At 41.9% G+C, this 17,500-nt stretch overlaps 2 protein-coding genes across 2 annotated transcripts in view; one reads left to right on the top strand and one right to left on the bottom strand.

Moving 5' to 3' along the window:
- Positions 1–17,500, top strand: part of LOC121373677 (glutamyl aminopeptidase-like) — a 113,598-nt gene that overhangs the window by 93,638 nt on the left and 2,460 nt on the right. Inside the window, exons 16-19 of the mRNA XM_041500399.1 lie at positions 14,164–14,237; positions 15,239–15,343; positions 15,941–16,108; positions 16,762–16,902. Of these exons, the coding sequence (XP_041356333.1) occupies positions 14,164–14,237; positions 15,239–15,343; positions 15,941–16,108; positions 16,762–16,902 (488 nt within the window). The remainder of the gene's footprint in view (positions 1–14,163; positions 14,238–15,238; positions 15,344–15,940; positions 16,109–16,761; positions 16,903–17,500) is intronic.
- On the bottom strand, positions 2,528–9,094 carry LOC121373678. Its single transcript, XM_041500400.1, has 2 exons — positions 8,956–9,094; positions 2,528–4,960 (listed from the first exon to the last, which is right to left on the bottom strand). Exon 2 carries the CDS (start codon positions 4,891–4,893, stop codon positions 3,841–3,843), a length of 1,053 nt encoding a protein of 350 aa, XP_041356334.1. The 5' UTR covers positions 4,894–4,960; positions 8,956–9,094; the 3' UTR covers positions 2,528–3,840.

The following is a 17,500-nucleotide window of genomic DNA, read 5'->3' as shown; positions in this document are numbered from 1 at the left end:
AGGCGGTCTCTCCTTCACCTCCCCAGCCTTTTCCTGTCCTGGACGGAGGAACCGGTCGAGGCCGATACTTGTGCCCAGAAACTTTTTGGAATCGGAATTGAAAAACAAAATGGGATGGGTAATGGAAAATTGTTTAACGTGCACATTCAGAGCAATCTGTTGTAGCGCACGCCTGTCCTGGGTACAAGTACCGCCCCTCAGCCGGTGCTTCCGTCCAGGACAGGAAAGGGTTGGGGTTGGTGAAGAAGGGACCGCCTGCACTGGCAGGTGCAAGGGAGCACCAGCAGTACAACCGTAGCAGGTAACAGGCGGAGGGTGGTATGGTTCTATGTAATTTGAATGAATGAATGAATGAATGAATGTTTAACGACACCCCAGCACGTAACATGCATCGGCTATTGGGTGTCAAGCTATGGTAATGCAAACAAATAAGGTGATGATCAACATCAATATAAAAATTCAAGATTTAAATAAAAACAGTGTAAAGAACTGTGCAAAAATACAAATATTACAGATAGATACTGACTTTCACTCAAAATTTCAATTTGTGCTGTATTGGCCATTCTCAAAGAGAATGTTACACCCCTGTACCACGGTGAGGTTACAGCACGTGCAGGGGCTATGTAATTTGGAATGTCCCGTGGGATTAAGCCAAAGGGAAATCGGTGCGCATTTTGATGAAGGAAGTTTGGCGCAATTTTGATGGTTGTTCTAAAGAATAAAAGAAATAAAATGTAGCTAGTTATTACTAAATGTTTGACATCCAATAGTCGATGATTAAGACAATCAATGAGCTCTAGTGGTGTCGTTTAACAAAACAAACTAACTTTTGTTCTATATATTAAGAATTTATTATTTACATCTATCGTTCGAGAGCGACACCGACATTTTGACGGTTATAATCGATCTGTGACGAAAGGTGTTTTGGGTGGGGTTTTTAAAAAATATATCTATAATAGACCTGTGGTTTAGGTAAGTCAAAAAGACTGAAAAGACTGAGTACTCAGTTTTCACATACATTAGCCGTTTCATAAGTTAGCAAAGACAATAAAATAAAATAAAAACTAATGTGCAGGCACGGATCAAAGGGAAAGTGCTGGGGGGGGGGGAGTGGATTAGACTTATGTTTAAGCACGAAATGCCTCACACGAGGGCGCAAAGCGTTGACGATTATTGAAAAAACGTCACCGGTAGGGTTGTCGATCGACACCCCCCCCCCCCCCCCCCCCCCCCCGGACACCCCATTGGCTACGGGCCTGGTGTGTGGACTCCTTTTGCAATTCGAACAGGACAGGAAATGTTTAATTTAACGACGCACTCAACACATTTTATTTACCGTTATATGGCGTCGGGCATGTGGTTAAGGACAACACAGATACTGAGAGAGAAACCCCGCTTTCGCCACTTCATGGGATACTCTTTTTCGATTAGCAGCAAGGGATCTTTTATATGCACCATCCTAGAGACCGGATAACATTTGATATACCAGTCATGGTGCACTGATTGGAACGAGAAATAGCCCAATGGGTACCACCGACGGGGCTCGATCCTAGACGTGCATTTCGACGTGCCCCGAAATCCCCAGAGTGAAGCAAGTGTTTTATTTGTGTTTTGTAGGGGAACATATAATATTTTCGACCTTTTGGTCCTGGAGCACATTAAGTAATTAATCATCGGCTATTGGATGTCAAACATTTGGTAATTATGACTCGTAGTCATCAGAGGAAACCCGCTACATTTTCCCTAATGCAGCAAGAGATCTTTTATATGCACTTTCCAAACAGACAGGATTGCACATAACACGGGCTTGGTCATGTTGATGTGCACTGGTTAGAACGAGAAAACCCCCATTTAGTTGAATGGATCCACTGAGGTGGTTCGATCCTGCGACGCAAGCACGTGAGGCAGAGGGGTTGGTGTTCCCTGTAACATGTTTAAATACAAATGTTCAGAGACCGGTGTTTATGGCAATTTAGTGTTGATGATGAGCTTTTAATAAATAGAAAGGTCACTAAAAAGGGTAGTTCAAGGGGCGGGGGGCGGGGTGCCACGGAACCCGCTATGGATCCGCCATGAGACAGTGATATAGAGACAACAAAACAAATAAAAACTAAGTTTTTGTTTTTATTTTTTATTATTATTATTAAAAGAAACCAATCTACAATAAAATGTATCATACAACAGTTTTGAAGAACACAATTATTTGGATATAATACAAATTAAAACAAAATTTAAAATTAAATTAAAAACAAATTAGTTAAGTATTCGTATTTTGCAGTCTATGAACAGGTCTTAAAACCTGCATCCACAAATAAGTACAACCGGCCTCGGTGGCGCAGTGGTTAATCCATCGGACTACAGGCTGGTAGGTATAGGGTTCGCATCCCGGTACCGACTCCAACTCTGAGCGACTTCTTAAGGGCTCAATGGGAAGGTGTAAGGCCACTACACTCTCTGCTCTCTCACTAACCACTAACAACTAATCCGCTGTCCTGGACAGACAGCCCAGATAGCTGAGGTGTGTGCCCAGTACAGCGTGCGTGTACCTTAATTGGATATAAACACAAAAATCAGTTAATGAAATGAAATACAAAGGAAAAAAAAAAGAAGATGGTTGCGCCTACGTTTTTTTTTGTGTAATTTTTAAATGTGAATTTATCTAACATTCCAATCGGTTATTTTACTTTTTGATGATTTTAAAACGAGTAAAAAAAAGATGCACTTCCTGCAAAAGCCTTCAATGAGCTGAACAATCTGCATTTAAGTGGAGCCAATTCGGTTAATGAATGGACAAATGTAATTTCCGATTATTCCTGGGATGTGAACGATCATGATGGCGGGGACGGAATTCGAAACCTGGGTGACCCTGGATGTGAGTGACTGGAAAATGATGTTATGTATTACAAATAAAAAAAACCCCAAAAAGACAACAAACAAACAAAAGAAAAAAAGAAGAAGAAAAAAGACCACAAAAAGAACCCGCACAAAACCTTCCATGGATTATCTCTGGAATCAGAATGTTAAATCTATCTAAAAGTTATAATAACAATGGTTTCACTCAGTATATTGTGTTTGAGTTATTATTTTAGAAATTTACTATTTACTGGATTTTCCTGCTTAATATATAATCTGGAGCTTATATAGCTCATAATTTTGCAAAATGATTTTCACTATATTTGTTTTACTCTGTATTAAATTATTTAATGTTATTGTATTTAACCACCCTGAACCTACAAAACCTTTTTTTTCATATAGTTTACGATTTAAACTTAATTTGTGCAACATTTGAGAGCTGTACTTTTATTTTAAAATCTAGGACCTTATCTTTGGCCGCCATTATCTCAAAATAATGATCTTATATATCACCGAACATTTTTTGCTGAAACTGGATTGTCAAAAATCAATATATTTTAATAATTGTTGCACCACATTGAAGCTTAGACTGTACAAGTTAAGAATCTGCATATAAGTCTAATTTAGTTTTTTGCGACATGTGACCCTATCTAAGGGATCACCACAGCTCCAGTATAATCTATCCAGTCTAAAGAATGGTCACAGTTCTATTATGGTATATCCTAGCTAAGGGATCGCCACAGCTCCAGTATAATCTATCCACTCTAAGGAATGACCACAGTTATGGTATACCCTAGCTAAGGGATTACCACAGTTCTATTATGGTATATCCTAGCTAAGGGATTACCACAGTTCTATTATTGTATATCCTAGCTAAGGGATTACCACAGTTCTATTATGGTATATTCTAGCTAAGGGATTATCACAGTTCTATTGTGGTATATCCTAGCTAAGGGATTATCACAGTTCTATTGTGGTATATCCTAGCTAAGGGATCACCACAGCTCCAGTATAATCTAAGACAGGTGGTTTGTCTGGCAAGTCCACGAATCTGGATTCCCACGTCTGCAGCAGTGGATCTGGCTTTGCCTTGTTTTTATTATAGTTGAGACCCTTCTCCTTCCAGTTGATGGTCAGACCCTGACGTCCAGGCAGATTGGGATACAATGTGTATTCTGTGTTCTTCCACGCATAGTAGATATGCCATATCGACCACATGCGGTCCGTTCTGCCCCGCTTGACGAAACTTGAGTACCATTTGGAAGGTAGTATCCCAGGAACATGCGGTTGGAAATTGGGGTCTTTGGAAGCGTGCGTGTACCAGTCGATGAATTTCAGCCAGTTCTGTCTGTTTGGAGAAAAGCCCCACGTTCCGAGGACAGGGTATAAGAAACACACATGGTCAGCGGGTCCTGTTAAATAGCCAGGATCGCCGCTGTGACGTATACTGACGCCCTGGGTGGAGAATCCGTTCACGTTGGGATATCTGGCGTACTTCTTATGGACGGCTTTCAACCATTTGTAAAAATGTCTGGAAACGGCGGTGTCGTCTTCTATAAAAATCGCGATTTCCTTTCCGCTGTTTTGAACATCCCAAGTGTTCAACCACTGGCCGTGAAGTCCAACATGGCGACTGTGGTTGTGAACTTTGACCTCCCCGTGCCGAAAGGTAAATTTCTTGGCAACACGGTACGTCTCTGGATGTATGGTTTCACGTTCACCTTTCGCTCTGTCCACCCACACATCTATGATGACCTTGTCGCCACCGTACTCGGCTTCGTTCAGAGACGAGAGACACCTGGCAAGAGACTCCGGTCTGTCGAAAGTAAGAACGATAATCCTGAGATCAACTCCGTCCACGATTTTGAAAGCCGACTTCTGATCTGCGAATTTTGTCCTGTGGGTTTTGAATGTGTCGAGAAACTGTTTCAGGTAAGAATGCCGATGGAAGGCCATGAAGACCACATCCAGACTGAACAGAACTAGACATAAAAACAGAAACGGTTTGGCATAACGGATAAGCTGACGTTGGATCGACATCGCTTTTCATTGGTGGATTTCATATACTGCAGCCAATCAGAATCTCATCAAACGTGTATCTCCATGTCTGAAAGAAAAAAAAAAGCGAGAAAAATACAAGTTTTGTATTGTTTAACGACACCACTAGAGAACATTGATTTATTAATCATCAGCTGTTGGATTCAGGGTCCATATTTTCGAAGCTATCTTAACGCTACGAAATCGTAAAACCATCGTGCGCTGTAGTGAAGTCATAGCCTACGATAGTTTTACGATTTCTTAGCGCTACGAAAGCTTCGAAAATCCATAACCGGGATGCCAAACATTTGGTATTTTTGACACATAGTCTTAGAGAAGAAACACGCTATATTTTATTCCATTAGTAATAGGGGATCTTTTACATGCACCATCCCACAGGCAATTAGCCTAACTGCTTATTCCAAAAGTTGTTAATATGAAGTTGTGTATATATGTTACAGTATGACCCCGCCATTTAAGGTGAGCTATCGCTCCCGTTCCTCATCGCTCGCCTGAGACTAAGGTGTACGGCAGTTACTTTTCGCTCTTTTTTTTTTACTTCGTACGCAGTAACTATAACATATGTTACCGTAATTTCACTTGTAATCCATATTTAGTGCTTTATTTATTCTCAAATAAAACATTTTCAATAGTAATTTTGCATTGAAATTTTCTAGCTTTTTGAAAATGGAAACATCATGTACCCATGTGGAATCTCATAATCTGTGTCACTGTAATGGGTTTTTTTCACGAATTGTGTTTGGATAAAGTCAAATATGGGGACAATTTAATGGAAATTAAAGGTACGAGAGGGCGAAATTTAGCTAAGTCGATTGAGGTGCTTGCGTCGCAGAATCAAACCACCTCGGTGGACCCATTCAACTGATTGGTTTTTTCTCGTTCCAACCAGTTCACCACAACTGAACAAGAGAATCTCAAAGTTGACCATGAACTCACTAGGGATAAATCGTGAAGGTGTTTTCAATCTCAACCAGTGCCCAAAGAAAGGTATATCGAATGCCGTGGTATGTACTGTCTTGTCTGTGGGAAAGTGCATATAAAATATCGCTTGCTGCATTATGAAAAATGTAGCGGGTTTCCTCTGTTGACTACGAGTCAGAATTAACAAATGTTTGACATCCAATATCCGATGATTAATTAATTAATGTGCTCTAGTGGTGTCGTTAAACAAATTAATTTTAAATGTTTAAAGGTAAGAGAGTAAATTATCGTAGATGTAAACAATAATAAAGCTTTCTGCCAGAGTACGTAGGTAAAATTACGTACAACAATGTGTGTGTGTGTGTGTGTGCGCGCGCGCGCGTGCGTGTGTGTGTGTGTGTGTGTGCGCGTGCGTGCGTGCGTGTGTGTGTGTGTGTGTGTGGGGGTTTTTTTTTTTTACTAGCGTACTAATGGACAACTCCTGCAGTTTTCACTTGAGACGTTTCCATGTTTAGTCAATAGATGTGTTTAAAATTACCGGCCTCGGTGGCGTCGTGGTTAGGCCATCGGTCAACAGGCTGGTAGGTACTGGGTTCGGATCCCAGTCGTGGCATGGGAATTTTAATCCAGATACCGACTCCAAACCCTGAGTGAGTGCTCCGCAAGGCTCAATGAGTAGGTGTAAACCACTTGCACCGACCAGTGATCCATAACTGGTTCAACAAAGGTCATGGTTTGTGCTATCCTGCCTGTGGGAAGCGCAAATAAAAGATCCCTTGCTGCTAATCGGAAAGAGTAGCCCATGAAGTGGCGACAGCGGGTTTCCTCTCAAAATCTGTGTGGTCCTTAACCATATGTCTGACGCCATATAACCGTAACTAAAATGTGTTGAGTGCGTCGTTAAATAAAACATTTCTTTCTTTTTTTCTGTTCAAAATTACCTGGCCAAGCTTCTACTCGTTTGTGTCTGCTTAGACTAGTAATAACATTAAATGCAATATTTAACTGCATTTACTAACACTGACAAAGATGTCACTTGAATGTTATATTTTCTTACATAAAGTCTTACATATTTGTATAATTATCCTGCATTTACTATTCTCTTAAAGACGCAGACCCTAGTTTCAACCAGTAAAAATTGACACTAAGTTTAGTTAAAGACGCAGACCCTAGTTTCAACCAGTGAAAATGGACACTAAGTTTAGTTAAAGACGCAGACCCTAGTTTCAACCAGTGAAAATGGACACTAAGTTTAGTTAAAGACGCAGACCCTAGTTTCAACCAGTAAAAATGGACACTAAGTTTAGTTAAAGACGCAGACCCTAGATTCAACCAGTGAAAATGGACACTAAGTTTAGTTAATCTACAAACCTACAATACATTTGGATACGGTTACAAGTTTTTATGAATGCCCTCTAAAAAACAAAAAGAGTACGGATCTTTTCATAACCGTTACTTCTCAGTGGTACATGCGGGGGGGTTTTTGTTTGTTTTTTTGGGATGGGGGGGGGCGGTGTTTGGGTTTTATACAGTACTTAAAATGCATTTCACGGGCCTCTGAAAATTGCGAGAGCGATCGTTTCGTTCGCGCGTCGCTCGCGCAAATCTAATTTGCGCAAAATTTGGACCACCACTTAGTTGGATATAACGGGATGCGCAAAAATGAAATGGGTTACTTGGATTTAGTTTTGCGTAACCGATAAATTGGTCACGCAGATTCTCAATTCTCAAAAGACTGATTTCATGGTATATCAGGATAGCCAGGATCAGTTATGCAGGGCCGTACCCTGATCAAAATCCTAGGAGGGGCGGGGGCAATACTTTTTATAAACAAATGAAACACTATACATATTAAACCCTAAGATGTGTATGCTATTTTCTGGAGTAAAAAAAAAAATTGAAATTCTCTGGGGGCAACTGGCCGCCCCCCCCCCCCCCCCCCCCCCGGAGGATACGGTCCTGTCATGGTTGTACAAATGTAAGTAACGTCTGGTTTCCTTTATCAGAAACGTCCCTTAACAGTGAACCATACGCAGCGGGGTTTACAAATGAGGGTTAGTCACATTAATATGAATGAATTGAAAAGTGTACTCGTCCAAATGGAGGTAACGCCCAGGCTACATTTCGTTTCATTTCAATTCCCCAGCCCAGTGGTAAAACGCTCGCTTTGATGCGCGGTCGGTCTAGGATCGATCCCCGTCGGTGGGCCTATTGGGATATTTCTCGCTCTACTCAGTGCACCACGACTGGTATATCAAACGCCGTGGTATGTGCTACCCTGTCTGTGGGATAGTGCATATAAAAGATCCCTTTCTACTAATGGGAAAATGTAGCGGGTTTCATCTCTGACAGTCAAAATGACCGTGTTTGACATCTAATAGCCGATGATTAATAAATCAATGTGCTCTAGTGGCGTCGTTAAACAAAACACTTCTTCATTTCAATTTATTTTCGTGTTTATATCCAATTAAGGCACACACACCTCATCTATCTGGGCTGTCTGTCCAGGACAGTGGGTTAGTTGTTAGTTAGTCAAGTGGTTATTGACGGAGGACAAGATGGTGTAGTGGTCTTACACCTACCCACTGAGTCGTTAAAACTCACTCTGTGTGGGAGCCAGAACCGGGCTGCGAACCCAGTACCTACCAGCCTTATGTCCGATGGATTAACCACGACACCACCGAGGCCGATGGTCAGGCTACAGATTTTCGAAGCTTGCTTAGTGCTACGATATCGTTAAGCTGTCATAAGTTATGATGTCACAATGACGTCATAGCCTACGACGGTTTTACGATATTGTAGCTTGCAAATATGTGCCCTTGTGATTAGCGATTTACTCATACATTGCTACAATTTATTATATATTAACTGTTTGACTAAATGGCTTTCGATCAAATTGGCAGTTCCATTGGGTGTTAACTTTACCATAAGTGATAATCGATATTCCGTAAGGCAACCTTACGGTTTGCTTTGCGCATTCAACCTTGATAACGAACCAACGTCGGTTGTTGCAGGCGATACTAAGTCGTTTACAGAACAAACCAACGACAGCAGCACATAAATTTAACACTGTGTTGCCACGAGAAGTTTTCTTTGTCAATTTAGAGAAGAAACCAGTCTTACCTGACACTGGGAGTGTTGGAGAGAAGCCACTGACTTCGCGTGAATCCTGCTGGTAACAAAATGCCCGTTGAGTATGGAGGGCTGTTATGAGAGAAATGGGGTCATTGGTGTGGTTTCGTTGTGAAAAGTGATCGCCATAGCGTGACTGGAAACAAACTAAGAATACGTGGTTGCCTCGTACCAAATAATGAACTTCCGTGTCAAAGGTCAAAAAAGAAAGAAAATGCATATTTCAGGAGTGGAACCAGGGAATGGTGCGTGTGGTGCCCACCCCTCCCCTGAACTTAATGTTGCAACCTCCCCCCCCCCCCCGCGCCTAGAAAAATCCCGCAGTCGCCCTGCTGTTTGTTGGAAGGACACATTAGGAGGCCTACATTTTAAACCGGGGTTATTTTAGGTCCGTGTGCAGTGAGCGAAGCTTTTAGGACGGGTGAGGGTGTCGAGTCGTCCTAAAAAAAAAAAAAAAAAAAAAATACCCTGCACATATTTACTAATATTTTCATTTATTTTATTTTATTTTATTAGTTTGTATGTGTGTGGGTGTGGATTTTTTTGGCCGGTGTTGTTTGTTTCTTGGGTGGGTGTTTTTCTAGTGGGGTTTTTTTTGGTGGGGTTTTTGTTGGAGTGTGAGTACGGGCTCTATGCTCTTTGGTGGGTGCTTTTGTTGGAGTGTGAGTACGGGCTCTATGCTCTTTGGTGGGTGTTTTGTTGGAGTGTGAGTACGGGCTCTATGCTCTTTGGTGGGTGTTTTGTTGGAGTGTGAGTACGGGCTCTATGCTCTTTGGTGGGTGTTTTGTTGGAGTGTGAGTACGGGCTCTATGCTCTTTGGTGGGTGTTTTGTTGGAGTGTGAGTACGGGCTCTATGCTCTTTGGTGGGTGTTTTGTTGGAGTGTGAGTACGGGCTCTATGCTCTTTGGTGGGTGTTTTTGTTGGAGTGTGAGTACGGGCTCTATGCTCTCTGGTGGGTGTTTTGTTGGAGTGTGAGTACGGGCTCTATGCTCTTTGGTGTGTTTTTGTTGGAGTGTGAGTACGGGCTCTATGCTCTTTGGTGTGTTTTTGTTGGAGTGTGAGTACGGGCTCTATGCTCTTTGGTGTGTTTTTGTTGGAGTGTGAGTACGGGCTCTATGCTCTTTGGTGGGTTTTTGTTGGAGTGTGAGTACGGGCTCTATGCTCTTTGGTGGGTTTTTGTTGGAGTGTGAGTACGGGCTCTATGCCCTTTGGTGGGTTTTTGTTGGAGTGTGAGTACGGGCTCTGTGCTCTTTGGTGGGTTTTTGTTGGAGTGTGAGTACGGGCTCTATGCCCTTTGGTGTGTTTTTGTTGGAGTGTGAGTACGGGCTCTATGCTCTTTGGTGGGTTTTTGTTGGAGTGTGAGTACGGGCTCTATGCTCTTTGGTGGGTTTTTGTTGGAGTGTGAGTACGGGCTCTATGCTCTTTGGTGGGTTTTTGTTGGAGTGTGAGTACGGGCTCTATGCTCTTTGGTGGGTTTTTGTTGGAGTGTGAGTACGGGCTCTATGCTCTTTGGTGGGTTTTTGTTGGAGTGTGAGTACGGGCTCTATGCCCTTTGGTGGGTTTTTGTTGGAGTGTGAGTACGGGCTCTGTGCTCTTTGTATACACATTGTTATTTTATATTTATTTTCGTTTTTCTAATACGATTACGGGGCGGGACGTAGCCCAGTGGTACATCGCTTGCTCGATGCGCGGTCGGTGTGGGATCGATCCCCGTCGGTGGGCCCATTGGGCTATTTCTTGATCCAGCCAGTGCACCACGACTGGTATACCAAAGGCCGTGGTATGTACTACTCTGTGGGATGGTGCATATAAAAGATCCCTTGCTGCTAATCGAAAAGAGTAGCCCATGAAGTGGCGACAGCGGGTTTCCTCTCTCATTATCTGTGTGGTCCTTCACCATATGTTTGACGCCATATAACCGTAAATAAAATGTGTTGACTGCGTCGTTAAATAAAACATTTCTTTCTTTCTTTCTAATACGATTATACAAATACGGTTTCTTGGCACACTTCAGCTATTTATTTATTTATATTTTATTTTTAATTTTTATTTTATTATATTATTATTATGATTTATTTATTTATCTATCTATCTATTTTTACAAACTTTGCTACTAATGGACACGTGGCGGGTTTCCTCTCTAACACTATATGTTAAAATTACCAAAAAGTTGACATCCAATAGCCGATGATTAATAAATCCATGTGCTCTAATGGTGTCGTTAAACAAAACAAACTTAACTTTTTCTTCAATTTTATTACAAAATGTTAACATCATCACCAATGGCTGTTGATTTGGTGTGTAGGAACCATGTGATTGAAACAGCATGTGCAAGGTGTGATCCTGACTGGTGTAACAAGTGTACTTACTGTTATGTTAATAACTTGTGAGCTAATGCAATATATATATATATATAACAGAACAGCGTGGCCTGTTGATTCACAATGATCGTATATTGGCATTTCCGCTTTAAATTAATGTAGCAGTGACAGGTGCGGGTTCTAATAGACCAAATCAATTCCTATTGCCGATAATGTTAACGTTTACTAATAAAACTGATATAAAGCAGCGTATCAGCACACCCAGGAAGTACAGCACTAAAAAGTGTGGCACCTCACATCTAATCTACCTGCAAGAAAATGGGTGGGGAGTGGGGCGGTCACATACCATTTAAGAGATTTAATTAATGTTTTTAATAGCAACCTTCATTTTTGCAGTTCCATTTTTGGGGGTACCCCGCATTAGTTTCAACCTCTGGTATATACTACATAACAACTGTATAACAAATGAAAGTGTATTTATTTATTGTCAGTGGATAATAGTATTTGCACAAATAATCAATGTCACATATTATTACCAATCACACTCACAGCTGCTTTTACTCCGTCAATATTTACGCCATATAACCGTAAATAAAATGTCTTTAATGCGTCGTTAAATAAAACATTTCGTTCCATAAATATTTGACGGTGCACCTCGAACTTTGACACGGAACTCTCTTGTTTGGTACTATGCAACCTGCAGTATGCAGGCGTGTGTGCGGGAATTTGTGCAAGGGGGGGTGGGGTGGGGAGGGTCTAGATTGAAGCTAGCCTGGTCAGAGGGAAGACATCCTCCCCCTGAAAATGTATTGGGAGGGGAGGGAAATTTGCCCGAGCAGGAACAGGTTTCGATTCCCGAAATCCCCCTTCCACCACCACCCCTCATCCCACCCCGCAAACACGCCTGTTACGGTATCTTAAAAGCAACATTCATGTTTGGACTGTGCCAAGCGAAGTTTATAGGGGGTTGGGGGTAAAGTCGTGCTCCCACGGAAAATACATAGTCCCTATATATTGATTTTTGTTTAATTGTTCGCCCAATCTGATTAAAATTAGCTCTACTGGTCTACCAGTAGATCTAACAGCATTGCGTGGACTCCCATGTCCAGGTGACATTTCATCTATAAATAACAATACCGGCCTCGGTGGCGTCGTGGCAGGCCATCGGTCTACAGGCTGGTAGGTACTGGGTTCGGATGCCAGTCGAAGCATGGAATTTTTAATCCAGATACCGACTCCAAACCCTGAGTGAGTGCACCGCAAGGCTCAATGGGTAGGTGTAAATCACTTGCACCGACCAGTGATCCATAACTGGTTCAACAAAGGCCATGGTTTGTGCTATCCTGCCTGTGGGAAGCGCAAATAAAAGATCCTTTGCTGCCTGTCGTAAAAGAGTAGCCTATGTGGCGACAGCGGGTTTCCTCTAAAAAAATCTGTGTGGTCCTTAACCATATGTCTGACGCCATATAACCGTAAATAAAATGTGTTGAGTGCGTCGTTAAATAAAACACTTCTTTCTTTCTTTCTTTCTATAAATAACAACTTAAATATCGAAATAATGAAAGGTCAGTTGGGCATGAGCTCCAACGGGGTGCTGTTAGATCCACAGGTAATAATAATTAACCAGTGGAGCTAATTTTAATTAGATTGTCGTTCACCTAGAGCACCTAGAGCACAGTGATTAATTAATCATCGGCTACTGGATGTCAAACATTTGGTAAAACCGCTACAAGTTTTCCATTAGCAACAAAGGATCTTTTATATACACTTTCCCACAGACAGAAAGAAAGAAATACAGAGGCCGAGAGAAAGCAGAGTTAGACGAGGTTTGAGATTGAGATTAAGACTGAGAGTGAGATTAAGTGAGTGAGTGAGTAAGCACATAGTAAGATAGACATACGGAATGAGACAGAGAGATAGACAGATTGGCAGACTGACGGACAGAGTGAGGGGTCAAGTACACGACGAAGGAATAACCTCACCTACTTGCTGTATGAAGTGTGTGTATGTGTGTGTGTCTCGGAAAGAGAGAGAGAGAGAGAGAGAGAGAGAGGGGGGGGGGGGGGGGAGAGGGAGAGAGAGAGGGAGAGAAACAGAGGGAATTCGTCACGAGTGTTTTTTAATATGGAAAATATCAACCGAGTCTATGTTAATTGGTATTTCTCGAGGCTCTGCCGAGACAAATACCAATTAACTAGACGAGGTTGATATTTTACATATTAAAAAACACGAGTAGCGAATTCTATTTATCCTATAACACTTCAAAAGTAACATTTTGATTGAATTTTTAGTAAATCACAATACTAAAGTCGCCGCCATCGGTAACATGATGTTATCACGACTAGCACAAATTAGTTTGACGTCACGCATTTTAACTAAAGCTTTGAAAACGTTACGCTCAGGTACACAGTTGTTGGCTTGTAAGCAAATGACCCATCCACAGCAACACATTACCTAGAGACCTTACAAATTTGCATACCATTATTAACCGGGTTAATATACTAAAATTATCACATTGGTTTATGACATGGATATCATGGGTAAGTTATATGATAAATATATTTATATTTAAAAGATATCGCGCCACATATTCTTCCGTCATTTGAATATCTAGTAATGGCGGACTGGAATTAAAGTTGCGTGTACAGTTTACAAAAATACGTTGTATTAAGCTTGAGCTTATATGATAAAGAGATTATTACCCTCGTGTATTTCGGTATCGTCAATATCATATATTAGGAATAAAAATAATGTAGTATGCTCGCCAGAGGCTTGCATAATACATTTTTAATTCCTAATATATGATATTGACGATACCGAAAAACACGAGGTAATAACCTCTATTTATATATCATTTGTTTTATTCCTTTCTTTTCAGCAATACTTGCGCAATCTTGTCGCTCCTGTGTTTGATTTGGTTGGTCCTATGGATCATGGAAGTCTCTCAGAAAGGTAACGAGAACCAATCAGAGTGCTTGTTGCAAACAAGTTTGGATTTAAATAATTCCGCAGCACATATAAATAATTAAATAATTCCTCAACCATAAAAAAATAAATAATAAATAAATAAATAAAAATATAAAGTACTATAGTAAAAATGTAAGTTTAAAATGTGTCAGTTATTTTCAATATCCTTAACCACTATATTTACACAACGAGGAAAAACTAAACATATTATAGTAATGATATTAGTTTAGAACGTCTAATACACATTATTTTAATTACAATAAACAAACAAGCAAAAATAATCAACAGCGCAAGCGGTTGCCTATCGGAAGACGATCTATGTTTCGTATAGAACATCTTTGCAGATGGTTTTGTATAAAGAACGAAACAAACAAATAAATAAATAATAGTGCGAGAATCACATATTTTAAAAGATAAATAGAAATAATACCTTATTCTTGTAAATAAATAAATAAATAAATAAAATACTATAAAACTGAAAGAACATTTGTGCTTCAAGTTTTGATTTTAGTATGTCAGTGGTGCAGTGTGCTAAACAGGATTGTGTCCCTTTGACTTATGCAGCATGCTAGGCTCAAACTACCAACTGCCACGACGCAGTTGGCGAACTCGCCGATCTCACGACTTCAACGACTGCTAGTCTGAGCTCTCTTACAACTCGATTCTTGTCATAATATTTTATACAACTCCTACGACCCATTAGTTGTTAATCTGAGCGCACCTGTCGTAAGTCGGGAGTGGGAGAATTACAGCGCAATTATCGAGTTGGCCAACTGTCATGACAGTTGATAGCATTACAACTCTATTCTTGTCATATACAACTCGATTCTTGTATACAACTACGAGTTAATCTGCATGAGCGCACTTGTCGTAAGTTGGTAGTTGGGGGGGGGGGGGGGGGGGGGGGTGTTTACAACGTAACAGTCGTGACGGTTGATGGTGTAACACTAGTATAACGGTTGTTCGTGTGTCCCCTGTTTTTACAGGTACTTGAGAAGGATCATTCTCGGTATCGCCTGTGACGTAGGCGTGGAGAAAGCCGTCAAATACGCACACTCCATGTTCAAAGCCTGGAAGAAGTACGGAACAAGGTAATATCACAATCGAAACTAACAGGGAAGGCGGCGGGGAAGGGGGCGATGTGGCAGTTGCAATCCCGGGGGAGGGGACTATTTAGAAGTACGATTGCCTGCCTACAGAAGAGGGCGGGACGTAGCCCTGTGGTAAAGCCACGTAAAGCGAGACATAGCAAACTTTAACTTAAATTGTGTAAGTATTTTAGCCTTCAGGCGGTTTTGATCTACTCTGTGGGGGTGACGGAAGGAGGGGCGGGGCAGTGGAGCTTCCTATTACATCATCATATTTCAATGTTTTATTTCAGACTTCTCTCTAACCAGAAGGTTCTAATCTGTGGAATGAGGGAATGAGGGGCGGGGATGAGGGAAGGAAGGCGAGGGAGTGGGGGTGAGGGAAGGAGGGTCGAAGGAGCTTGACTTCCTATTACATTATTTCTATGTTATATTTTAGACTTCCCTCTGACCAAGCGGTTCTCATCAACTCGGTGGGGGTGAGGGAAGGAGGGGCGGAGGAGTGAGGATAAGGGGAAGATGGGAGGAGGAGTGGGGATGAGGTAGGGAGGGGCGGTGGATTCTGTCTTCCTATTACATTATTTCTATGTTATATTTCAGACTTCCCTCTGACCAGGCGGTTCTGATCTACTCTGTGGGGGTGAGGGAGGGAGGGGCGGAGGAGTGGGACTTCCTGTGGGAGAAGGCTCACTCGACGTCGGTGGCCTCAGAAAGAGCCATGATGATGGAGTCTTTGGCGCAGACGCAGAAACCATGGTTACTGTGGAGGTAGATCTGCCTGTTGTTTTTTTATTGGGTAAGGTTGTGAGGGTGGCTATTTAGGGGGTTGGTGGTGGGTATTTTTTGTGCGGTGTTTTGGTGGGGGTTGGGGTGGGGGTTTTGGTTTTTGGAGGGTAGGGGCTTTTTTCTTGTGTTAGGTGTAAATTAAACACGTATCAAATAGTTCATTAAAAAATTCACACTTATATTTTGTCTGTTTTTGCAGGAGGTGGGTTTCAGGGTTGAATCTATCTACCGTCCCTGAAGTACATTTTCCTCTTTTTCTTTTTTCAATATATTTTCAATGGAGCATGACTCGACCCAGAGGCAGATCGGGGGGGGGGAGGGGCAGGGGCCCGGGCCCCCCTAAATTTTGCGACAGTTATAATTTTATTATATATTAATTTTCATTTTTTTTACGATCCCTCCAGACCTCCCCCAAAGTTCCATTGACATTCCGCCTCATGTCATTGCCACCTACCTACCCCAAATGGATTTTCTGGATCCGCCACTGCGACCATCCTATTAACTTAACTCGCCATTCTAGACACACACACACCACACACACACACACACACACACACACAGACACACACGCCCGCGGGCGCCTGACCACCCACTAGATATGACCCTGACAGACATTCCTTTTCTCTGTTGTACAGGTACGCCAACTGGTTGTTCGACCCCAACAAGATCAAACAGCAGGACGTGCGGCTCGTGATGGGTTACTTCACCAAGACCCCGCTCGCCCGCATGGTGGCGCTCGACTTTCTCATGAGCAGGTGGAAGGATATGGTAAACAGGTAAACAACCACGTGTGATAAAAAAAAATAGTTCCATTAAAGCGGAACGTTTATATCGTATTATGTTTATTTAGTGGGTATCGTCAATAGGTAGACTCTGTGCGATAAGACTGGTACATCAAAGGCCGTGGTATGTGGTATCCTGTCTATGGGATGGTGCATATAAAAGATCCCTTGCTGCTAATCGAAAAGAGTAGCCCATGAAGTGGCGACAGCGGGATTCCCCTCTCAATATCTGTGTGGTCCTTAACCATATGTGTGACGCCATATAACCGTAAATAAAATGTGTTGAGTGCGTCGTTAAATAAATAATTTCCTTCTTTCCTTCTGTGCGGTAAGAACCGGCCTCGGTGGTGTCGTCGTTAAGCTATCGGACATAAGGCTGGTAGGTACATAGTTCGCAGCCCGATACCGGCTCCGACCCAGAGCGAGTTTTATCAACTCAGTGGGTAGGTTTAAGGCCACTACACCCTCTTCTCTCTCACTAACCACTAACAACTAACAACTAACCCACTGTCGTGGACAGACAGCCCAAATAGCTGAGGTGTGTGTCCAGGACAGCGTGCTTGAACCTTAATTGGATATAAGCACAAAAATA

This window comes from Gigantopelta aegis, chromosome 5 (assembly GCF_016097555.1).
Source record: "Gigantopelta aegis isolate Gae_Host chromosome 5, Gae_host_genome, whole genome shotgun sequence".
Lineage (NCBI taxonomy): Eukaryota > Metazoa > Mollusca > Gastropoda > Neomphalida > Peltospiridae > Gigantopelta > Gigantopelta aegis.
Note: the sequence above shows the minus strand (reverse complement) of the source record. Positions and strands in the feature narration are given on the sequence as shown.